The 25395-nt window shown below is 43.8% G+C and overlaps 1 protein-coding gene across 1 annotated transcript in view; it reads left to right on the top strand.

The window, feature by feature from the left end:
- Positions 1–10212: 10212 nt before the first annotated feature.
- The window catches only part of ACAD8 (acyl-CoA dehydrogenase family member 8), a 35398-nt gene continuing 20215 nt past the window's right edge, over positions 10213–25395 (top strand). The window contains exon 1 of the mRNA XM_075564061.1: positions 10213–10419. Coding sequence (XP_075420176.1) covers positions 10311–10419 — 109 coding nt within the window. The 5' untranslated portion in view covers positions 10213–10310. The remainder of the gene's footprint in view (positions 10420–25395) is intronic.

Here is a 25395-nt window from a genome sequence, read left to right as displayed (position 1 = left end):
TCTAAGATCATCAGAGAAGCAGAAGAAAACTTAAGAGCTATGTCTGATGCTATGAAGCGGAACAACATTAGAATTATTGGCTTACTGGAGGTAGACACAACAAAGAAGTCATCTGCAACAATCATGAGAGAATTCTTGGAGGAAAGCTTCTCCAGCTTAATGAATGAAAACGAGGCAACCATTCAGGAGGCTGAAAGAACACCAGCTAGAATGAATCCCAAAAAGAAGTCACCAAGGCACAGAATAGTTAAATTATCCAACTTTGAGGAAAAGGAGAAAATCATGAAAGCAGCTAGGGAAAAACAAGCAATCACATATAAAGGTTCCCAAATAAGAATATGCTCAGACCTATCAGCAGAAACTATGAAGAAGAGGTGAGAGTGGAGTAACATATTCCAAAAATTGAAGGAAAACAATGCAAACCCAAGAATACTCTACCCAGCCAAATTATTGATCAAGATAGATGGAGAAGTAAGAGTTTTCCCAGACAAGGAAAAGCTCAAATAATACGTTAGAAGAAACCCAGCCCTACAAAAGATCCTTGCCGAACCAGTATGGGCAGAAGAACAACACTCACCAAGCATAAAATAGAGACCGCCACATAGAACAACCTCACCCAGAGGGCAACAAGAGAAAACAGACCCCAAGATAGCATTGACTTAAGTATAGAAAGATGAAAGGCTGCTGAGGTACGCTTTAAAAGGGGGGAGGAGCATAGGGTAAAAGCTACAGTATACAAACATTCCTGGGGTGATGACCCGGTTATATGGCAGGGACCAGACCAAATACAAGGATACACATGGTAGACAATTAAAAAGGAGGTGGGGAAAGGAAAAAACAATAAAAAAGAAAAAGGTAGCGGGGGCACAGGTCACTAACCCTCCCAAGGGGAGGGTATTGTTTGTGTCTTCACAGGGAAAGAGGGATCAGACATCGACCCGGTGTTCCAAGATGTTAATGCAACATGCCGGTGTGGAGTAGGGAACCAGTGGAGAGGCCTGGGGGCTGGCCCCAACACCAAATACTAAGTGGACACCTTCCCCTCCCCTCCCCTCCCCTCCCCTCAGAAGAATTTATTTCAAAGGATGGCACTGAATCTACAGCTCCGAAAGAGGGACATATCTGATTGTAGTACACGGGAGCAGATGAAGGGTGAGGAGGAGAGAGTGGAGCACGTCCTGGCCCACCAGTCTGTGAAGTCGATGTTCCCAATTAGAGCAGCCAGTCCACAGAGAGGACCACATGGCCGGCCCCACTATGAGACATGACGCCCCTCACTGATCCATAGCCCTACAGGCGACAACACAGGAGACAACTGTGTAGGAATTGCACCGGATCGGATCCCACCACACCGAGGCAAAACATTAAGGGGTGCAACAGAACAGCAAGGGAATGGAGCAGTGAGGTCCCCAGGGAATGCTGAAGGTGCACTTTGGGGCAAGGGCAGGATGCCCCAACAGACTGGACTGGAAAACTCTCCTAAAGGCCAACAAATAATCCTTGAACTAACTACAAGCTTTTGTTTCTTGTTTTGTTTTGGTTTTGTCAATGGTTTGTTGTTTTGTTATATATTGTGGCTTGGTTTTGCTCTGTATTGCTTTTGTGCATGTTATTATCTCTATCCTATCTCTAAATAAGATAGACTGGATGAACAATTGGAGGAGAAAACAATGGGACCGATAGTTCCGTGGGGACATGGGAGACAGGGAGGTGGGGGAAAGGTAGTGATGTTAATAAGCCCAGGGACAAGGGAACAACAAGCCAATCCGAGTCGGTGGTGAGGAGGGTGGAGGAGGCTTGGTTGGGCATGATCAAGGGTAGTGTAACTAAGAGGAATTGCTGAAACCCTGGTGGGGACTGAGCATGATAGTGGGACAGGAGGGAAGTCAACGGAAATAGAGGAAAGAGCTGGGAGGCAGAGGGCCTTTATAGAGGTCTAGATAAAGACATGTATGTATGCAAAAATATTTATACATGAGGATGGGGAAAATAGATCTATGTGCATATATTTATAGGGTTAGTATTAAGGTAGCAGAGGGACATTGGACCTCCACTCAAGTACTCGCTCAATGCAAGAATACTTTCTTCTATTAAATTGGCATTCTATGATGCTCACCTTTCCTTCACAACTGCTGATGACAAAGTGGGTGAATAACTAAATGTAAAGAAAGCTGATGGCGCCCAGCTATCAAAAGATATAGTGTCTGGGGTCTTAAAGACTTGAAGGTAAACAAGCGGCCACCTGGCTCAGAAGCAATAAAGCCCACATGGAAGAAGCACACCAGCCTGGGTGATCACGAGGTGCTCACCAGATCAGTTATCAGGCATCAAAGAACAACAAAAAAAATCATATCATTGTGTGCTCACCACCCTGATACAACTGCTGAAGACAAATAAGTCCATAAGCAAATGTGGCGAAGAAAGATGATGGTGCCCGGCTATCAAAAGATATAGTGTCTGGGGTCTTAAAGGCATGAGGTAAACAAGCGGCCATCTAGCTCAGAAGCAACAAAGCCCACATGGAAGAAGCACACCAGCCTGTGTGATCACAAGGTGTCAAGGGATCAGGTATCAGGCATCATCAGAACAAAAAAATCTACGATAGTGAATGAACGGGGAGTGTGGAGTGGAGACCCAAAGTCCATTTGTAGGCCACTGGACATCCCATTACAGATGGGTCTTGGAGAGGAGAGGAGACAGGGTGCGATGTAGCAACGATGAAAAATACAAATTTCCTCTAGTTCCTAAATGCTTTCTCCCTCCCCCCTTTCCCCACTGTCATGATCCAAATCCTACCTTGCAAGTCTAACTCTACCAGAGGATGTACACTGGTACAGATGGGAACTGGAAACACAGGGAATCCAGGGTGGATGATCCCCTCAGGACCAGTGGTGTGAGTGGCGATACTGGGAGGGTAGTGGGAGGGTGGGTTGGAAAGGGGGAACCAATTTCAAGGATCTACATGTGACCTCCTGCCTGGGGAACATACAACAGAAAAATTGGTGAAGGGAGACATGGGACAGAACAAGATATGACAAAATAATAATTTATAAATTATCAAGGGTTCATGAGGGAAGGGGGACGGAGGGGAAAAATGAGTACCTGATGCCAGGGGCTTGGATAGAGAGCAAATGTTTTGAGAATGATGAGGGCAACGCATGTACAAATGTACTTTACACAATTGATGTATGTATGGATTATGATAGTGGTATGAGCCCCTAATAAAATGATTTTTTTAAAAGGACAGAAGATCAGCATGAATGTCAGCAGACACTCTGAAACTTGCTCTTCATCACAGAGTAGCTAAAGCAAATAGAAGAAATTATGAAGTCAGAGAGCTGAACAGAACATTTAAAAGTCAAATATTCTTATCAAATGGGCAAAGGCCTAAAATTAGAAAACCAAAGTGGGAGGACATGCTCAGCACATCTTACACGAAAGGAACTCAAAAATAATTCCAGAGTTGCAACAGCAAATTCTTGGGTTGCAATCTTGAAAGACAATAGGGAAAATATTGAACTGTGCAGGGAAAAAATAACAAAAGAAGATGGAAAGAACACACAGTCCTTGTACCAAAAAGAATTAATTGATATTCCATTTCAGAAGGTAGCATATGAGCAAGAACCAGTGGTGGTGAAGGAAGAATTTTAAGCTGCACTGAAAGCATGAGCCAAAAGCAGGGCTCCAAGAATTGGTGAGATACTAAGTGAAATGTTTCAACAAGCTGTTGAAGCACAGGACGTACTCACCAATTTATGCCAGGAAATTTGGAAGACAGCTACATGGCTAACTGACTGGAAACGACCCGTATCTGTACCCATTCCTAAGAAGACCCAACACACTGCTCAATTTAAACAGCAGTGTCATTGATATCACATGCAAGTAAACTCTTGCTGAAAATCGTTAACAGCTGCAGCAGTACAGTGACATGGATTATAGCTCAATATAAAGAAAGCCAAAACCCTCACGAGTAGACTAGTACATAACATCATGATAAATAAAAGATTGAAATTGTCGAAAATTTCATTTTGCTTAGATCCATAAGTTAATACTCATGGGAGCAGGTAGAAGTTCAGACCAAAATCAGAAGACATGGAACATGGGATATCGTTGCTGATGTCAGATGAATCTTGGCTCAAAGCAGAGAGTACCAGAAGCATGTTTACTTGTGTTCTATGGACTATGCCACGGCATTCAACTGTGCAGACCATACAAATCATGGATAGCATTGAGAAGAATGAGAATCCCCAAATATTACACCGCTCATTCAGAACCAGTCCATGGTTCCAGACGCAGTTGTGCAAACCGAACAAGGGCATATTGCATAGTATAAAATCAGTGAATGTATATGTCAGGGCTGTATCCTCTCACCATACTATTCAGTCTGTTTGGTTAGCAAATAATCGGAGAAGCTAGAAGAAGAAGAATTTGGCTTCAAAATTGGCGGAGGCCTATTAACCTGTGATATGCAGATGACACAAACTTGCTTAACTCCTTGCTGATGAAGATCAAAGACTGCAGCCTAAGTATGGGTTACAGCTCAATATAAACAAAGCCCAAACCCTCCCAAGTGGACTAGTATGTAACATCATGAAAAATTAAAGATTGATCTTGTCAAAAATTTCATTTTGCTTAGATCCATAAATTAATACTCATGGGAGCAGCAATCAAGACATCAAATGAAGGATTGCACTGGGTAAATCTGCTGCCCAAGACCTCTTTAAAGTGTTGAAAAGCAATGATGTTACTTTAAGGACTAAGGTGAGCCTGGCTCACGTCATGGTACTTTGAATCACCTCACATGCACATGGAAGCTGGACACTGAATAAGGAAGACCAAAGAAAAACGGGTGCATTTAAATTGTGCACATAATGAATATTGAGAGTACCATCAGACTATCAAAAGAGCAGACTTGTTTTAGAAGTACAGCCAAACATCAAAGACCAAGAATGAAAAACCATATAAATGTGAAAGAGGGAGTGCAGAGTGGAGACCCAAAGCCCATTTGTAGACAATTGCCCATCTCCTTACAGAAGGGGCACAAGGAAGAGACAAGCCAGTCAGGGTGCAGTATAGCACCAATGAAATATACAACTTTACTCTAGCTCTTTAATTCTCCTCCCCGCACCCCGCCCCGAACTATCATGATCCCAATTCTACCTTACAGATTCGGCTAGACCAGAGCATGTACACTGGTGCAGATAAGAGCTGAAGACATGGAATTCAGAACAGATAAATTCCTCTGGACCAATAATGAGAGTAGCCATACCAGGAGGATAAGGGGAAGGTGTGGGAAGAAAGGGAAGTCAATCACAATGATTGACAATTAACCCCTTCTCGGGGACAGACAACAAAAAAGTGGGTGAAGGGAGACATCTGTCAGTGTAAGACATGGGGGGCAAGAATTTTAATTTGTCAAGGTTCATGTGGGAGGGAGTGGGGAGAAATGAGCAGATACCGAGGGTTCAAGTAGAAACAAATGTTTTTAAAATGATGACGGCAACATGTACAAATGTGCTTGACACAATGGATGGATGGATTGTAATAGCTGTCTGAGCCCCCAATAAAATGATGTGTGTGTGTGTGTGTGTGTGTGTGTGTGTGTGTGTGTGTGTGAAAAGTACAGCCAGACTGCTTCTCAGAGGCAAGGGTGGTGAGACTTTGACAAACATACTTTTAGAGATGTCAGGAGAACCCAGTCCCTGGAGAAGAACATCGTGCTTGGTAAAGTAGCAGGGCAGTGAGAAAGAGGAAGACCTCCACAAGAGGGACTGACACAGCGGCTGCATTGATGGGCTCGAACAGAAGATCAATGATGAGGAGGGCACAGGACTGGGCAGTGCTTTGTTCTGTTGTACATAGGCCTGCTATGAGTGGGAGCCTGGTCATGGGCACTGTGTTAGTCTGGGTACTTTAGAGAAGCAAATCCACAGAAACTCCTATAAGAAGAGAATTGTATATAGGTTAAGTGCACATCAAGTAAACATCCCAACCCAGTGCTGCCCAAGCCCACAAGTCCAATATTAATCCATATGTTTGCCACCAATCCTCAAAGTCCTCCTCCATCTAACAAAACACACACCGTGACGCTAACCTCAGGAGGAAAGCCGCATCAGTGAATGTGTAAGCATCTCAGCGCTGCATGAGGGTAGGTCCATGCTGCTGCTCCTCAGGAGTGTCTTACAGGAAGTTAGCCTAGCCGGCTGACTAAGGCAGCTGCACCCTGGTCCGACCATCACAAAGAAAGACCCAAGAACTAGAAAGGTAAGGCTCACTGAGCCATTTAGCTCTCCGTCCCTCAATTAACCCCACATGTGTTTATTTGCCAGGTTGGCAAAATAAACTTTATGTCCGGCACCTACCAACCAACGACAACTCGGATATTTGGGACAGCCACAAAGCTTATGGCTTGAAGAATCACGTCAAGTGATTTACTGCACCACAAAGATGAAAGATAGTATACAAAGACACAAGTTTGAGTGGATGTTAGACACAAAGCCTTACCCTTGCATCTAGCATTTGTAGAAGCCACAGGCTGTTAACTATTAGCAGCAATAAAGGAGTAGAGGCAGATCTGCTGCTTGTTCGACAGCAACTCAGTCGGATATAAAGTAGATCAGTGAACAATGCCCACCCAATGCTGTTGTTTTTTTTAAAAAGCCTTCCAAATTTGTTGTTCATGTTTTATTGAAAAAACTACCCCAAAGACACCTATATACACAACCTTGGGTAAACCTAACAAACCTCTTTGAAGCATCTTTTGCCATATACAATTTGGATTCTTTGGAAATCAACTGGTTGAATCTAGCAGTATCATCAACCAGTTAACTTGCCCCTGTTCCTCCAGGCTGAAAATGAAGTCAAACTCTTCTACCAAAGTGGGGAAAACATGGTAAAGATTAGGTCTTGTGTCTCCAGGTAAGCAGGGATGTTAAGCCAGGCACTACATGTTACTTAAGACGATCACCTTACTAGCTGCCAAGTATTGTTAGGCACAGAAAGTTGATAGTAACTTAGGATGTTTTCCTGTAGGCTATTACCGGTGAGGTTTCTGACTCAAGATGAAGTTGCTGCCCAAGTTTAATCAGCGAGTAAGTGGAAATTCACAGGGCCTTTCTGGTGTGTGGATGAAAAGACAAAGGACCTGCTCTTACTTAGGTCAATGGCTGGAATAAGAGTCTTTAGCAAAGGAAGAGAATCATGTCCTTTAAGTGGCCTTGTGAGCTTGGCAGTGGATCTTGTGCTGGGGGGATGAAATGCTTCATGATTCAAACGAGCTGTACTTTCACCTACATGACAACACTGTGTGGGACAGAAAGATGTGTTCTGCCAAATGCTGCCTGCAGTGTAGTCAAAAACGCTGTTTGCAGGAGGCTCTTGCAGCAGAGCTGGGTGCCCACGCTTGCCTCCAAGGCGGTTTCCTCATCGAAGGCACCTGTGACCTCTCTCCATCTACCTTCACCACTCACAAGTTAGGAAGTTGTCACCATGTACTAAATTTTGTTGGATGGGTCATAATGGGGTAGGAGTGGGCAGTGTTTTGCTCGAACTGTGTGCGGCACACGTGGGCTTTGTTCACAATTTGAGTCCAAAACCAAGGTTTCCATCATCAGCCTGTACCGTGGGCTCTTAGAAGTCCCATGGCCAATTGTAACACAAGCCCAGCATGTTCTTAACCCTTCTGCTTTGCTGTGTGACTGACAAGGACTCAGATATCTGGAAATGATCTTAAGTCATGATCGAAATCAACCTTAATTATGGGCTACCCATTTTTTACAAGTCTTAAAAAGCCTGTTCTAAAACCAAGTGTCAGTGGTTGTTATTGGTGTCACTCTTTCTTTTCCACCTGCTGTTATTTTAATCTGCGGACTTGGCCTAAAGGAGCTATCACCATGTGTGTTTTGAGTGGAAGACCAAAGCTCAGAGGTGGAGAAACACCTATGTTTATGAGACCTACAATGAAGGCCAGCTTTCCTGTAAGCCTGTAAAAAGGCTCTAAGTGCCGGAGTCCAGCTCCAGAAGGGTTGAACTGGATAACTGAAGGAGGTGTGGAGTCAGAGAACACACACGAGACAGACACGAGAGATGTTCTGGTGGAAGCAATCTCTGCTGAGTTCTTCCAAACAGCTTTATTTATACCATAAAAAGTTTTACAAGCCACTACATAAAAACAATGCCCTATGATTGACAAATGTACTTTCTTCTACCACTTTCTGTCCTCTTCCTAGTTATTTCTTTCTGTACTGTTTGTTTCATAGGTCACATGCTATTCTTGACTGAGGTGTTCAGAAAATTTGGTTAGACTTATATCCTACCCACTGCCCTATTTTCTGCTCACAATGTTCCTTTCCTGGTTGACTAACTTAACATAATAAAACTACCTCATGTGCTACTTCAAAGCCTACATTATTTTAAAAATAGCTACAAGCAGAGTCAAATGCTTCTCAAATATTTTCCTTTATATACTCTCCCATGGTAACTGTTCATTGTCTACCGATGTCTCCTTTATTTTTTGTACTCCTGAGGCACCATGGGGCCAAACTATCTGATTCTTTTCCAAAGACTTAATATTCCCCATTTTACATGTTTTCTATTAATGTTAACCATTCTCTCTCCTATGTAAGCCCCTGTCCATGGTAAAGGGGCATCAGTTGGGGGAGGCAGTCTATTAGGTCCTCTATATCGGGGAGGCCAAGAGTCTCCCACTACCTAATCTGAATGGAATCCAGGGATTTTTGGTGGGTTTCATTTTTCCTCTGACCTCAACTTTTAGGTTTCTCCCTCACTCAATTCCCACATATGCTTCTCAGGATTCCCAAAGATGTCTCGCTGTCTAAGCCTCTCCAATGCCTCAGTTAAGGAACGTCCCATTATAGTGAAGCAAATTTTACATTTGGTTTCATTCGTACTTCTCAAGACTGCCCTCGCATCCATTCCAGGTGTGGTAAACATGACAATGCACAAAATTTCCAAGAATGAATCAACAACAGTAAATATTTGAGGGATGTTGGAAACCCTCCCTGGGAAGCTCTGCTCTGCAGATGCTGCTTCCACCAGGCTGGAGCTTTGCTAGACAGCATGGCTGGGATGGCTCCCAACATACAAGGGTGGTTCCCAACCTTCTCTAACTTCACATTGGGGAAGAAGACTCATCAGCATCAGCTCAAGGCTGATTCCTAGGAACCAGAAGTCGGACATGCCTCCACTAGCCAGCCTTTTAAACAATTCTGACACCACCTTCCATGACACTCAGTACTTCTTTGATGGGTTTGATAGGTCATTGCATTAACCTTGCAGAACCCACAGCCTATACTCAGGATTATGAGGTTTACTGCGAAAATAACTGCTTACAATTCTGATAAGGAATGCTCCGGATACAATTATTCAGTGAAGACAGTCGCCTTCTCAGCGGTGCTTGCTGACACTTCTATGTAGAAACGACCGATGGGCTCAAACTCATCTGGAGGTTAACAGCTCAGTGCATAACCGACTGCCGCACCAGGGTGCCTTCACCAGGTAATAGTCATTCATAAAATCTTAATGACTTGGCTAAAAAGCAAGCATGTATGGAAGCAGATCGTTCCGACCCTACACTGACAGTTGCCACTTATTATAATAGGGGTGGTTTGCTGGGAAGTAAGCCCATAAAAATAGTATTAAGTGAGTGATATTCAGTAGGTCCTAGATAGATATTCTTTGTGGAGCTACCTTTTTGCAGCCCTGGCGCCCCAGCCAGCCTCTGCAGGTGTGTTTCAATGGTGTCTAGGTCCTCTGGAAGCTGAGCATCTGGTGATTCTGTAATCAATCGAAGCATGAGGGAACTTCCTTGGCCCCAGGAACCTGCGCAGCGCAAGAGAGAGCTAAATGCAAACAGACTTAGAAATGAAAGCTTCCTGGAACTCGAACCTTTCAGCCTTGACAGTCTTTTGCTAAGAACAGAGACAACTGTGCACGCGTGCCTCCAACCCTCTCCTCCCGTCCCCGCATTATCTCTGCTTCCATTTCCTGTTCTTACCTTGACAGATCACCTGAACAAAGCACGCCTTGGCCCCATGGCTCCAGTAGATGGCGACAAACCCGTTTCCCAGGGCAGTGCAGCCCCAGTTCGCGTCGGTTACGGGACACGTCATTCTTGCGCCGACGACCCGGCGGGCTTCAGGGAGTTGTAGTCTTCGCCCCTTCAAGCCGCTGGGTGGACTACAGCTCCCAGAATGCCGTGCGTGCCCAGCTGTCTGCTGAACCAGGCCAAAGTAGGGCCGCGGAGGTCGAGGTAGCGTCGCTTTGGCCACAGGACGGGAGAGTGTGTGACCATGTTGCGGAGCTGCGGCCGCCGCCTCGCGTCCCAACTGGGTGGCCTGCCTGCCGTTCTCCGGTCACCTTCCCAGGGAACCCACAGAGGACTGGTCTCCTGTATCGACCGTAAGGCTACCCCCGGGGCGTTCAGGGTCCCGGGCCTGAACGACGAGACCGCTCCTCTGCCCTGCCCCAGCCCCTCGCCCGCCTTTCTAGTCTCTGGCCGCGGCCGCGCTCCGTTCCACCAAAGCTGCCCTTAGTGCCTGAGCCGCTTCCCTGGGGCATGCACCCGGCGCCCCTGGATGTGTATGTGTGAATATATATATACAGACACAGATTTACAAATCTGAATGTCTCTGAGGACCAGAAGAATAACTTGTATGTGACAGCATCATCTAGGTGTACTAGGTCAGGGTGCCCCTCGTGCTAGTTTACGACTTCTCTGAACACTGCTTACTGTCCTCTTCAGTAACAAGTTTTTATTTTGATCAGGAATGTTTTTGTGTTTTGCTTGGTTATCGCACACTGGTTATGAATGTCTTAGTTCACCACCACCACCACCCCCAGATCTATAAAATACAGAGGTAGTAGTTTTTCTTCCCAGTGACCTAAAACTACCGAGTCCTAGTTACGTGTTGGGCTGAGGTCCACATGGTCGTTAATTTGAAACCACCAGCAGCTCAGTGGGCTTTCTATTCCCTAAAACAGTTACAGTCTGGAAAACCCACAGGGGGGTCGCCATGGGTCAGCATTGAATCATGGCAGTGAGTTCAGTCCTAAAACTGCTTCAGTAAGTGCTGTGCCTTTAGAGTTCGGCAAGGAGGTCACCTTTGTCCATATCAAAGTAGTTAAGGAATCGCGCAAGCAGCAATTACATTGAAGTCTCTGTGTTTCTAGCAGCTAATGCGGTGAACTTAGCTAAGTTGCTTTTTCACTTTTTGAAAGGAATTATCTCTTAACTAGTAAAATAAAAGGAAATGGTCTGTTTATTATTGTGTTGAATTAGTGGAAATGAGCAAATATTTCTCCTTGTTCCGTACTTTAATGTTAAAATAGTTTTTAAAAGAAATGTGATTGTTTAATGAACTATCCAGAAAATTCCTAAGCATGAGAATAAGATATTTCCATGTGTAACTTTTTGCTACATTAGAACTATGAATAATCCCCCAGTATACATGGTACATACCACTCTTCACTCTGCTTACCTATTAAAAGGTCAGAGTATTGTAATATAGTGTTTGCTAGACCGAGCTGGAGGAACTGCTTGCTGGCTTTCCTTAAAGTCGTTTGCATTGTACTAAATCTTTAAGTCAAGTTAAACTTCACATGCTGTTGTTGGATCCCAGATATGTTTGAGCACTGCAAATGACGCGAACTTGGAATTTTTCCGAAGTATCAGTTTGTTAGGAATTGAATAGCGGCAAGGTCCAATTTGTTATCTTAAAAGGGGGCCATAAATAAGAGTTCTTGGACAATAAATAAGGAGCCCTAAAGGTATAGTGGGTTTTGTGTTTGACTGTTAACCACAAGATCAGTCACACTATAAGAGAAAGATGAGATTTTCTGTGCCCATAAAGATTTACAGCCTCAAAATCCCACAGGAGAATTCCTACTCTACTTTGGGGTCGCTTTGACTTGTAATTGGCTGCTGTGGGTTTGGTACAATAAATAGAAATTCAAATGTTCAGAAACCCAGACGTGGGTTTCTCAGAGTTCAGACTCCTTCATTCAAATTAAAATGCTCTCATCTTGTTATAAGATGGCACAACTTCTCCACTCATGCACTGAAACTCTTAAAAGAAAAATTCTACTTTTCTTATGAGGAAGCTTGGAGTCACCTTCACCTCTGAAACATTTAACATGAATTATCCAGTAATTAAAATGGGTTCTGAAATGTTTAATGCATAATTTGAAGAATAAAAATTTAGATCTCAAAAATATTTATGAAAATTGCTATAAAGTCTTACATTTCTGATACTTTAAATTGCCCTCACATCTTTCCAAATATGTGCCTTTTCAGTTTTCCTTTTTATTTTCCACTCTTGTCAAGGTGTGTCCTGGCTTTGCAGAATCCAACTTGTAGTCCCTGAATATATTACACAGTCTCCCCTACCAAAAAGGAAAACCTGCTGCTGCATAATCCATTCTACCTCACCATGACCCGACAGCACGGAGAAGAATGGCCCCTTTGGGCTTCCAAACCTGTAAACATTGAGGTGTTTGAAAGGCCGCAGAGTGACTGGTGGGTTTATGCCACTTAGCCTTATGGTGGGCAGCTCAGTGCGTAACCAACCAGCCACCATGGGTCCATACACTTCCCTTGGAAACCCTTTCATACCTAATTATTTTTCAAATATTTGCTTACCTTTTTTTGTCTTTCCCTGTAATTTGTGGGGTTGAATTATTCTCATATTTAAAAGCAGGAAGATAAACTAAGAAATTATTTATAATTTCATACATAGCTGAAAACATAGTGGAACACCATATCTAAGAAACTAGAGCTAAGGGGGCGGGGCACAAAGTGGAGACCCAAAGCCCATCTGTAGACAATTGGACATTCCCTTAGAGAAGGGTCACTAGGAAGAGACGAGTCACTCAGGGTGCAGTATAGCACGATGAAACATACAACTATCCTCTTGTTCTTTAACGCTTCCTCCCTACCCTGCTATCATGATGACCTCAGTTCTACCTTACTGCTATAGAGAAGAGCTGGACCAATTAATTCAGGACAGATAAACCCCTCAGGACCAATAATGAGAATAGAGATACCAGGAGGGGAAGAGGATGGTGGGGGAATTGATCACAAGGAGGAGGTGCAGGGAGATAACAGGAGAGGTAAGGTATGAAAATAATAATTTATTAAGGGTTCAAGAGGAAAGAAGGGTGGGGAGGGAGGGGGGAAAATGAGGAGCTGATATCAAGGGCTCAAGTAGAAAGAAAATGCTTTGAGAATGATGATGGCAACATATGTACAAATGTGCTTGATACAATGGATGTAATGCATGGCATGTGATAGAGTTGTATGAGCCCCCAATAAAATGATTTAATTAAAATAAATAAACTAGAGTTGATGCAGTTTATCTAGTGCAGTTTTCTTAATCAATGCCTCAGATAACACCAGAAACAGGCCTAATGCCCAAGACACCAAGAAAAATTTGTTGTTATTATAGTTGTTGAACTGTGGTATTACTCCACAGTGAAGTTATAAAATAAAAACATTGACAGCATCAGTAGTTTCACCAGTTAGTCTGATGTTGCTCAATTGTCTAGTCATGTGGGGCTTTCTTTTCTGTATGTTAAGATGCAATCCGTATCGAAGACTTTAGTTTTCAATATATTTGCAACATGAAAAGTTGTAGTGGAGCGCACAGCTTAGTGGTCATTGATGCTTGGTTAGATCTATACTGGCTGACTGACTTAATTTTTTTAACCCTGTAGTAATTGGTGTCATCCATCTTTGGACAAGAGGAAGGAGAAGCGTGAAGATCATTCCTCTGTAAGGAAGTTTACTTTTAGCTCAGCTCTCCAGTTTTACAGATCTTGCAGAAACGGAGGCTGGGAGAAGTCCCTGATTTATTTTGCACAATTAATCATTTAAGAACCAGAGCTCAAAAAGCCTGTTGGGTATTTTGATCTACTTTTGAGTGCTTTGTGACTCCAGTTGGCAGTGACTTCCCAAACATTGCTTGCACACCAAGATTGATTCTCAGAAGAAACCATTCACTGGGGTCTGTCGTTTATCATCTAAAGAACGAGATAGTGTGGAGCATTCTGGGCTCTGCTCTAGCCGTCCTTGTCTTGCTTGTATGGGACTGATTTCTGTATTCTGCTAGTAACTGAAGCAGATGTTATAAAGGCTGTTTTAGTTTTGTTTTTAACTTTCTGTTATGAGCTGAGTGAAGGTTTACAGAGCAAATGAGTTTGCTGTTCAACAATTCTTACACCCTTTATTCTGTATCATTGATTGCAATGCCTATTATGTCGATCACCTATCATACTTCTTATATTGGTTCTTCTTGGTTCTTTTTTTTTTTCTTTCCTAATCCTATTTTGTCCTTGGGGTAAATGCTGCCTCCTTTGGTCTCAAATGACTGATGGCTCTAAGGTATTCATAGCTCCCCTTTGTTATTTTGTTCTTTACAGGTCTCTGTTCTTTTACTGAAAACTGAGCCATTTCCAGACCTAAGGCCCATAGCCTGCGGAGTCCGCCAGTTTCTTATAAAACCTGTACGCCTGGTCTCTTATGGTTTTGAATTTTATTTTCTTATTTTCCCCCCACTCAATCTAGGACCTCTAATGTGATCTTCTTCAAAGCAGTTGGCAGTGGTAGCCAGACACCACCTACCTAATTCTTACTGTCTCATGATGATGGAGACTAATGTTCACCTGGTCCATTAGTCCAGTGGATTAATGTTTCCATGCAGCTTCAGTTTGCTTACTCTTTTCCCCTCTGGCTAGGGAAAGATTAATATTTATACCTGTTGTAAGGCAGAAAAGAGCCTCCATACTCAAACATAATTTGTAGCAGCCAATCTATTGTCTTAAATAGGACGAAGATAAATCAGCATGAGGCCATAATGGTGGCCAAGAATTCACAGAAACTTGATCACTTAAAGCGGGCATGGAAAACAAAGGACACTGCCTCGCAATCATGAGCAACAGCAGTTCAGTTCATCCCAGTTGCAAGTGGGACTACAGATGCAGGAAAGGGACCAGGATTGGGGTGCATACACTATTTCAAATCTTACCAGTGGTTCAGGGCCCTCCCTCCAATTAAGGCAGTTTGAGAATGACTCATGACTATGAGATCCCAGTACCCCGATTTCTATCTAGGGCACACCAGGTAAGTCCTTGAGGGAAAGGGTGCCTGCCCTGGGCTGCCTGGGAACATGATGACAGTCTACTTGCTTTCTTTTTTTGTGTGTTTTCCATTTATCCGACGACCTTTATTGAGCCCCCTGTGTAACAGGTGAGCATCCAGGTGGGAACTAGCTAACTTTATGAGATAGCCTTACATTGTCCAATAGGTATACGCAGAAATCTGCGACATTGATCCTTGCTAGTACACTTAAAGCTTTTTATTCTTTTTCCAACTTAAAAAAATCATTTTATTGGAGGCTTGTACAATTCTTGTCACAATCCACACAATCCATACGTATATCCATTGTTCCAAGCACATATGTACATTCATTGCCATCATCATTCTCAAAACCTTTGCCTTCTACTTGAGCCCTTAATATCAGCTGCTCATTTCCCCCCTCCCTCCCCCTCCCCCTTATCTCATGAACCCATCATAATTCATAAATTATTATTTTGTCCTATGTTACACTGTCCGATGTCTCCCCCCCCCCCCCGCCCTCTTCTCTGTTGTTCATCCCCCAGGGAGGAGGCTATATGTAGATTCTTATAATCAGTTCCCCCTTTCTACTCCACATTCCCTCTACCCTCCAGGCATCACCACTCTCAACACTGGTCCTGAAGGAGTCATCTGTCCTGGATTCCCTGTGTTTGAAGTTTCTATGTGTACCAATGTACATCCTCTTGTCTAGCCAGATTTGTAAGGTAGAATTGGGATCATGATGGGATGGGAAGGAAGCATTTAAGAACTAGAGGAAAGTTATGTTTCATCATTGCTACCTTACACCCTGACTGGCTCATCTCCTCCCCACAATCCTTCAGTAAGGGGTGTCCAGTTGGCTACCAATGGGCTTTGAGTCTCCACTCTGCACATACCCATATTTACAGTGATATGATTTTTTGTTCCTTGGTGCTTGATACCTGATCCCTTTGACAGCTCGTGGTCACACAGGCTCGTGTGTTTCTTCCAGGTGGACTTTGTTGCTTCTGAACTAGATGGCCACTTGTTTATCTTCGAGCCTCCAAGACCCCAGATGCTATATCTTTTGATAGCCAAGCACCATCAGCTTTCTTCACCACATTTGCATATGCAAACATTTTTCTTCAGCTGTCGTGTCAGGAAGGTGTGCATCCTGGAATGCAAATTTAATAGAACAAAGTGTTCTTGCATTGCGTAAGTGCTTGAGTGGAGGTCCAATGTTCATCTGCTGCCTTAATACTAAACCTATAAATATATACACATAAGTCTGTTTCCCCACACTCTTACATTAATATATTTGCATATGCATATTCTGGTCTTTAGACCTCTGTAAATACCCTTTGTCACCTAGTTCTTTCCTCTATTTCCTTTTACTTTCCTCTTGTTCCATGCTCAACCTTCATTTGGGTTTCAGTAATTTCTCTCAGTTACCTTGCCCTTGCTGACTCCCTACCAGGCCTCTCACACCCTCCTTGCCTCTGATTTTGGTTCACCTGTTGCTCCCCTGTCCCTGGGTTGGTCAGCACCACCTCCTTCCCCCCTCATCCCCCTCTCCTGTGTCCCCCAGGAATCATCGGTCCCGTTGTTTTCTCCTCCAGACTATTCATCCAGTCTATCTTACCTAGATAGATCTGTAGAGATAATAATATGCACCAAAAATCAAGCCATAGTAAGATAGGCGATGTGTGAGAACACAGCGATGATAACAAAAAAGGAAACCAATTACCCATAGAAGAATAGATTAATTAAAAGAAAAAATTTTAAAAGAAAGAAAACCCTGTAAATAGATCAAGGTCTGATTTTTTTATCTCTAGGTGTGTCCTTCAGTCAGGTACCATGCTTTGGCCTCAGAATCTGTCCCTTGTACTCCCTCAGGGGCTCCCTGCTCTGCTCCCATGGTTGCTCTGCCGCATGCTTTTAGTGGTTTGCCTCAGTGTCACGGTCAATCTGGGCCAGTCCCGACCCGGAGTCTCCAGTGTTGTTCCCCTTAGGTCCCTGAGCCAGCAAGGGACAGCATATCTCATAGTGGGATCAGCTATATTGTTCACTCTATCCATTGGCTGTTCAGAGCAGGGATATTGTCCTCCAGGCCTGATGGGCCAGGATGTGTTCCACTCTCTCTTCCTCCCCCTTCATTTGCTCCCATTTGCTCTGATCAGACATGGTCCTTTCCCCTGGCTGCAGCTTCAGTGCCGTCCTCTCAAGTAAATTCTTTTGGGGTAAGGGGCAGTTGTCCACATAGCTGGTATGGGGGTCGAGTCCTCAGGCCCTCCACTGGCTCCCCTCTCCTTGCCGGCACACTGCATTCATCTGGCACTGGCTTTAAATCTGGTCCCTCTTTCCCTGTGGAGACACAAACAATACCCTTCCCTTGGGTGGGTCAGGATAGCAGTCTACTTTCAGACACACTCTGCCTGAGAGCAAAGTTGTTCACATTGCTGATCAGTGGTCAGAGGGCACCCAACGGAAGCTCTTTCTACATGGGGACTCAGACATGGATTTAGGCTCCCACTGTACCCATAGTCTTCTGCAAACAGAGTGCTCAGAATTCAAACTCGAATGCACCCTCCGATGACTGCTCATGGAATTTGAAGGCTGCTTAACAAAGTAGGATTTAGAGCACTGTCTTTGTGCACTGTGTTATGCCAATTCATCTTGCTGTCCCCTGAGACTAGTCCAGAGCCCTCAGGTCTAGCAACTCATTCCATCAAGGTGTTAGATATGTCTAAGAAGTTTTCATAACTGCCCCCTGTGTGATCCACATTTATGGAAATATTTGTGGGTGGCTCGCATTCTGTCTCATACACTGTTTTATTTTAAATATATAGTGAATTTTGTGGAAAACTGGGTTTTACAATTTAGTTTACATGCTTTTCTGTGTATATGTTATATTGACTTGTCCTTGCCATTCTTTTTCTACAGGCAATGCTTTTTTCATACTATTCTTCCTTTTTCTACAAGTAACCAAATAATTTGCCTAGAAAGAATGTGTAATTTAATTATGCTGTGCTTATTGTGTAATAAATGCTTTGATTAAAATATTCCTGTTATATCCTTAAGATATATTAGCATTCATTTCTTATACCCTTGTGTAGTAAAGGGAAATATTTAAATGTGCTCCTTCTATCTAGGATTGCAATGAGTCAGAATCAACTCAGATGGCAGTGAGTTTGGCTTTGGTTGGATCCATGTCTCTGCAACTCCCACGGATTGATTGAGTGAGACCATATAAATAGGATGTGTGAGACATTAATTGAGAGGATCAGTCAGTTCGGGTTGCCATTCTCTGAGCTATCTCAGAAGCAAGAACAGAGAGAAATCCTGGGAACATCAATATAGAAGAACTACCAGTAGAACATGTTGGAACTCTCTGCCCGAGGTAGTGAAGGTAGCAGATGCCATGCCAGACTGAGGCCAGAGCCCAAGACATAGGGACCACAAGATACAGCAGAGGAACAGTGCAGAGACTTTGAGGCTGTGAGACAGAGCAGTTGGTGGGTTTCCTGGCCCATAGAGACAGAGGCCAGGGCACCACGTGTCAGAGCCTGAGGACTTGGCTGGTGGCTGAGGAGAGGCATTGCTGTGGACAAAAGAGTATATCATACTGTTTTCTGATCCTGGCTTGTGATAACTTGGTAACTTTCCTAATTAAACCCCCCCCCATATATACAAATACTGTTTGTGAGTTCTGTGGGGCCATTACAATGGATTATCAAACATAGCTGAAGGTCATAGGAGAAACGGTTGGTGTCAGAATAGGGTAAAGAAGAGTGGAGGGTGGAGGCATAGGACTTGGGCTGGTGAGGAGTTGGAGTCTCCTCTTCCTTGTAGAGCCAGAGGAGGTTAGGTATGGCTTTCTCACTGTGTTCATACCGTGGTTCCTTAAACTACGTGCTTCAGGACAGAGCCATGTACTCCGTGGCATTGTAATAATGGTCAACATTTATTGAACTCTTACTAGGATTGCAATTCTGAGGTGCTTCTCTTTATCCAGTAGCGTGTTTGCATTGTTATTGGTTTGTTTGTTTTTTTCTTATTAAAATATGTTTTAATGGGCCTCAAATTTGGTGACAAAAAATTTTTGGTCAAGTTGTTTTCCCTTTAAAAAGTACTGATTTTAAAAACTAATAACTTAAAACCGCCACACACAAAAGAAGCACACAGTCCACACACATTGTTTTCCTTCTCAAAGTTCTACTATCCATTGTCATCATCAACCAGTTTTCCTCTGACACTTAAATGGCTGATTGAGACAAACGGTGCTGAGACCGTTCTTCCACCCCTGATTAAGACTGGAGTGGCAGGTGTGATGGCTAATATGCATTTAGACTTCTGAGCCTCCTGGGCAGACTTGGTGACCTTGCCAGCTCCAGCAGCCTTTTCATCCACTCCTTGATGACACCCAAATCAACTGTTCGCCTCAGGGCTCGGACAGCAAAACAAAACGACCCAGAGAAGCTAGAGAAGCTTCCCACACCCATGGGCTAGCCAGGTCAACAATGGCAGCATCACCAGACTTCAGGAACTTGGGGCCATCTTCCAGATTCTTTCCAGAATGGTGGGCAGTCTTCTCTTTGAGCTCAGCACACTTGCAAGCAATGTGGGCAGGGGGACAATCCAGCACAGGTGTGTATTCAGTACTGATTTGGCCTGCATGGTTCAGGATGATCACCTGAGAAGTGAAGCTGGCTGCTTCTATGGGTGGGTCATTTTTGCTATTACCAGCCACATTGCCACAGTGAACATCTTTGACAGAGATGTTCTTGACATTGAAGCCTATATTGTCCCCAGGCAGAGCTTCACTCAAAGCTTCAAGGTGCATTTCAACTTCATTGGTAACATTGAGCAGAGGTGACCACCATACCAGTTTTCAGAACCCCAGTTTCCACTCTGCCCACGGGGACAGTACCAATAGTGTGAGTTTTTGTAGACGTCCTGGAGAGGCAGTTATAGGGGCTTGTCAGTTGGGTGAGCTGGTGGCAGGATGCAATCCAGAGCTTCAAGCAGTGTAGTCCCACTGGCATTGCAATCCTTACGGGCAACCTTCCACCCCTTGAACCAAGGCATGTGAGCACTTGGTTCCAGCATCCTGTCACCACTCCAACCAGAAATTGGCACAAATGCAACTGTGTCAGGGTTGTAGCCAATTTCTTAATGTAGGCGCTGACTTCCTTAATGATTTCCTCATATCTCTTCTGGCTGTAGGGCGGCTCAGTAGTTAGCATCAACAATGAGTTGTTTCACACCCGGTGTGTAAGCCAGAAGGGCATGCTCATGGATCTGCCTATTCTTGGAGAGACCAGCTTCAAATTCACCAACACCAGCAGCAACAATGAGGACAGCACAGTCAGCCTGCGATGTTATCATGTTTTTAATGAAGTCTCTGTGTCTGGGGACATCGATGATAGTCACATAATACTTGCTGGTCCCAAATTTCCACAGGGAGCTATCAATGGTGATGCCACGCTCCCATTCACCTTTCCGTTTCTCCAAGACGCAGGCAGACTTGAAGGAGCCCTTTCATCTCAGCAGCTTCCTGCTTGAATTTTTCGAAGGTTCTGTGTGCCGATCCCACCGCATTTGTAGATCAGGTGGCCAGTTGTGGTGAACTTGCCAGAATTGACACGTCCAATGACAATGATGTTGATATAGATCTTTTCCCATTTTGGCTTAGATTTTTGTGATGGTTTTCACGGACACGTATTCTGGTGGCAAACTCATTGCAAAACAAGGGCATTTTTAATGTTTATAATATCTTTTGTATGAATGAGCCATCTTGTTATTTCAGTACTGCTACACAGACACACAATAATATTTTGTGAGTAATATTTGAACTGTTATCAACTGCAACATTTGTGCAACTTTGTGTGAATAAATTGAGTTATCAACTATACACTTGTGCAACATTGTGTTTTAAACCTTCTGATTCGAAGCTGGGAACCACTCATTGTTTATCCCTCACCTTAGTACTGAGAGTACTACTGTGATAATTAGGTTTATTGTGCCAACCTGGCTAATAGGAACATGTGATATTAATCACGTCGCAGTTTGAAGGGCAAAGAGATAAATGGCGCTGAAAGGTCCACCCCCGCCCCTCCTCTCTTGCTTTTGGGTGATCAAAGCATGTTGAAGCATGTTGCTGCTTTAGCTAGTTCTTTGCTTCAGTCTGTGAACTACATTACCTGTGGGCCAAGCCAGCCCATGGATATTGTTGCTAGAGCTTGAGGCTCCTTCAAGGCCTGTTTTGCCACACTGCTGGTGTCTACATTGCTTGAGCTTGAGGCTGGTGGATCCTGTCACCTTGCATTGCTTGTGTTAATATCCCATCTGGGCCTGCTATGCTAAGCTCCCAAGCTACTGATTGTTGGTGCTCCACCCTGCTGTTTGTTGCCTTTGGGCAAATTTTGCTTGCTTGCCTGATGGAGGACTCCACTATCTGCCTCCTTGACCTTGGACCCAGCAGCCCTCGTGAGTTGAAGGACTTCAGTATATTAACTGCTCCATGGAAGTGAGTTGAACTGAACCCTCTACTGCTGTGTGGACTAATTAGATGCTATATTCCTTCTCACTGTGTAAACCTATTCTCGTGTGTGTGTGTGTGTGTGTGTGTGTCTGTCTGTCTGTATAAAATCATAAGTGTCCTGGTTTTGTTTCTCTAGGGAACCCTGCCTAACACAAACACAGAAATCAGTTTAGACACTTAAAGGTAGCCTGATCTTTAATCCTAACAGCTATTCATTTCTGAGTTTGCATGCCTCGTGAGAGCCCTAATCTTAGCTAGAAGGGCTTTTGCTTGGCTCGCGCAGCCTGAAGTGTACTGTGCTCAGTTTACCACCAGCACAGCTGCCACATATTGTGCTTCCACAGTCAAAAGAATCGCCATCACTTTAAGCCCTGAAGTAAATTGTGTATAATATCAAAGTCTTCATTTAGTGGTCTTTAACAAAACATTACAGTGACCAGAGCTTTAGCACTGAAGCAATGAAGTATGATGCTTTAGAACAGTGGTTCTTGAAACCCAAATGAAGACTGAGCATGATAGTGGGACAAGAGGAAAATCAAAGGAAATAGAGGAAAGAGCTAGGAGGCAACGGGCATTTATAGAGGGCTAAATAAAGACATGTATATATGCAAATATTTTTCTATATGAGGATGGGGAAATAGATCTATGAGCATCTATTTATAGGTTTAGTATTAAGGTAGCAGATGGACATTGGGCCTCTACTCAAGGACTCCCTCAATGCAAGAACACTTTGTTCTATTACACTGGTATTCCAGGATGCTCACCTTCCTGACATGATCGCTGAAGACAAAGTGGGTGTATAAGCAAATGTGAAGAAAGCCAATGATGCCTGGCTATCAAAAGATATAGCTTCTGGGGTCTTAAAGGCTTGAAGGTAAACAAGCGGCCATCTAGCTCAGAAGCAACGAAACCCACATGGAAGAAGCACGCCAGTCTGTGAAATCATGAGGTGTTGAAGGGATCAGGTATCAGGCATCATCAGAATAAAAAAATCATATCATTGTGAATGAGTGGGTGTGTGTGGAGTGGAGACCCAAAGCCCATTTGTAGACCACTGGACATCCCCTTACAAAAGGGTCTCGGGGAGGAGATGAGCCAGTCAGGGTGTGGTGTAGCAACTATGAAACATACAACTTTCCTCTAGTTCCTAAATGCTTCCTTTCCCTCCCTCCCCCCACCCACTATCATGATCCCAACTCGACCTTACAAATCTGGCTAGACCAGAGGATGTACAATGGTACAGATAAGAACTGGAAATACAGGGAATCCAGGGCAGATGAACCCTTCAGGACCAGTGGTGTGAGTAGCGATACTGGAAGGGTGGAGGGAGAGTGGGTTGGAAAGGGGGAACTGATTACAGGAATCTACATGTGACCTCTTCCCTGGGGGACGGACAACAGAAAAATGGGTGAAGGGAGATGTTGGACAGTGAAAGATATGACAAATAATAATTTATAAATTATCAAGCATTCATGATGGAGGGGGCAGCAGGGAGGGAGGAGAAAAATGAGCTGATGCCAGGGGCTTAAATGGGGATCAAGCATTTTGAGAATGATGAGGGCAATGAATATACAAATGTGCTTTACACAATTGATGTATGTATGGATTGTGATAAGAGTTGTATAAGCCCCTAATAAAATGATTAAAAAAAATTTTTTAAAGAGAACAATGGTTCTCAACCTTTGCGTTGCGACCCCGTTGGGGTTGAACGACCCTTTCACAGGGGCTGCCCAATTCATAAATAGCAAAATTACAGTTATGAAGTAGCAATGAAAATAATTTTATGGTGGGGGGGGGTCACCACAACATGAGGCGCTGTATTACAGGGTTGAGGGCCACAGCTTTAGAAGGTGTTGTAATTAGCATGGCTCTGACAAATGCGGCACATGGGTGGCTTAACCAAGCAGAAATTTTTTTTCTTGCAATTTCAAGGAGGGCAGAAGAAAGAATTCAGGACACTTCCCCTTACTCTAGGAGAAGACGCATCCTGTCTTGCCTGAAGGAAGGCCCTGGTTTCTTTTCATCTTCTGTTCCTGATTCCTTGGTGATCAGGTGGATTTTCTCTTTTCCGTCTTGCCTGGTTGGCTGGCTTGCTTAATCCTTTTTTTATATATATCAAAAATTTATTTAAGGCACAGCCTACCCTAACACTGCCACATTTGCATTGTGGCAATATTAGGGTGGATGTGTCTTAAATCAATTAATCACAGGTATAGGAACTAGGATTTACAACCCATATTTTGGTGGTAGGGGTGGGGTGGTGATAGTTCAAATCATAACCCTCTACTCTTTGGTCCCCAAATGCCATGTCCTTCTCACATGCAGAACACATTCACTCCAACACAACATCCAAAAAGTCTTAAATCAATTCCATGATTTGTGTTCTCAAGGAACCCTGGTGGAATACTGGTGACATGTTGCGCTACTAACTGCAAGTTGAGTTCAAAGCCACCAGTCAGCTCCTTGGGAGAAAGAGGAGGTTTTCTGTTCCCTTAAAGAGTTACAGTCCTGGGAATTCACAGGGACAGTTCTACCTTACCCTATAGGATCACTGTGAGTCAGTATTGACTTGGTGGCAGTGAGTTTGTTTTGCTTTGGAACATCATGGTTTCTCGGTGACTCCTGGCTTTCTGTGGGCACTCACTAGAATTGCCTGTGAGGGCCCCAAGTTTGCCAACAGTCTCGTCATAATAACCAAAGGTTTTACTATTGGACATCTTAACCCTTGTAGCCTCCACCTGTTACCCAATTCCGAAACCACATTTTAGGTAAATTATTAGGGCAGCATCCCATTCTGGTACCAAATTCTGCTATACCCCCCAAAATTACGTGTGAGTGTCTTGTGATTCAGGGCCCTGGCTCTAAGGAATGCTCTCTGTGTGTATCTGCTGTGGGAAAAAGCCCTTGGTGCTCATGGACTTGTTGCTCCATCTCTGCTATCTGCTCTTTTATGTCTCAAAAGAGATCTCTTTAAAACATACCTTCGTGGTGTAAGATATGAAAATAATAATTTATAATGTACCAAGAGATGACGAGGGTGGGGGGGTAGGAAAAAAGAGGAGCTGATTCCAAGGGCTCAGTAGAAAGTAAACGTTTAGAAAACAGTAATGGCCACATGTGTACAGATATGCTTGATACAGTTGATATATGGATTGTAAAAGCCCCCAATAAAATGATCTTTTAATTTAAAAAAACCCTCAACTACTAATGCCACGTCCATAGAACAAAGAATACCAATTTCTAAATGAGATTTATAACCATAGCACGAGGGCTTTTTACAGAAATAAAATTCACTGCAATTGAGTTGTTTCAGACCCCATGACCCTTTAGAGGACTCCAGGATCATCATCCATCCTTAAGGGAAGGGACCACATTGTCTTTCTCCTTCAGTGCAGCTGGTGGGCTTGAAACCCCAGTTTCACAGTTAGCAGTCCAGTGCTTAGGTACAGATGTGGAGGTGGGGACGGAGAACACATATTTGGGCGGACACAATTCGTCCTGTAGCAGAAGCTAGCAGAGCCCTTGCATTCCTCTCCCCTCCCCTTTCCATTGTCAGAGCCACCGCAGCACCTAAAGGATTCCCTGGTCCCCAAGTCAAAGCAAACCATGTTTTGTTCTTTTTCTTAGCCCACCTGAGGACGAGATTCTTTTGAAACAACTCCCTAAGAGACAACAAAGAGAAAGAAGTGCAAGTTGCTTGGATCTGATTTGTTCTGAACAGGTTGCTGATCGCTCTGTTCTT

This window comes from Tenrec ecaudatus, chromosome 12 (assembly GCF_050624435.1).
Source record: "Tenrec ecaudatus isolate mTenEca1 chromosome 12, mTenEca1.hap1, whole genome shotgun sequence".
NCBI lineage: Eukaryota > Metazoa > Chordata > Mammalia > Afrosoricida > Tenrecidae > Tenrec > Tenrec ecaudatus.
Note: the sequence above shows the minus strand (reverse complement) of the source record. Positions and strands in the feature narration are given on the sequence as shown.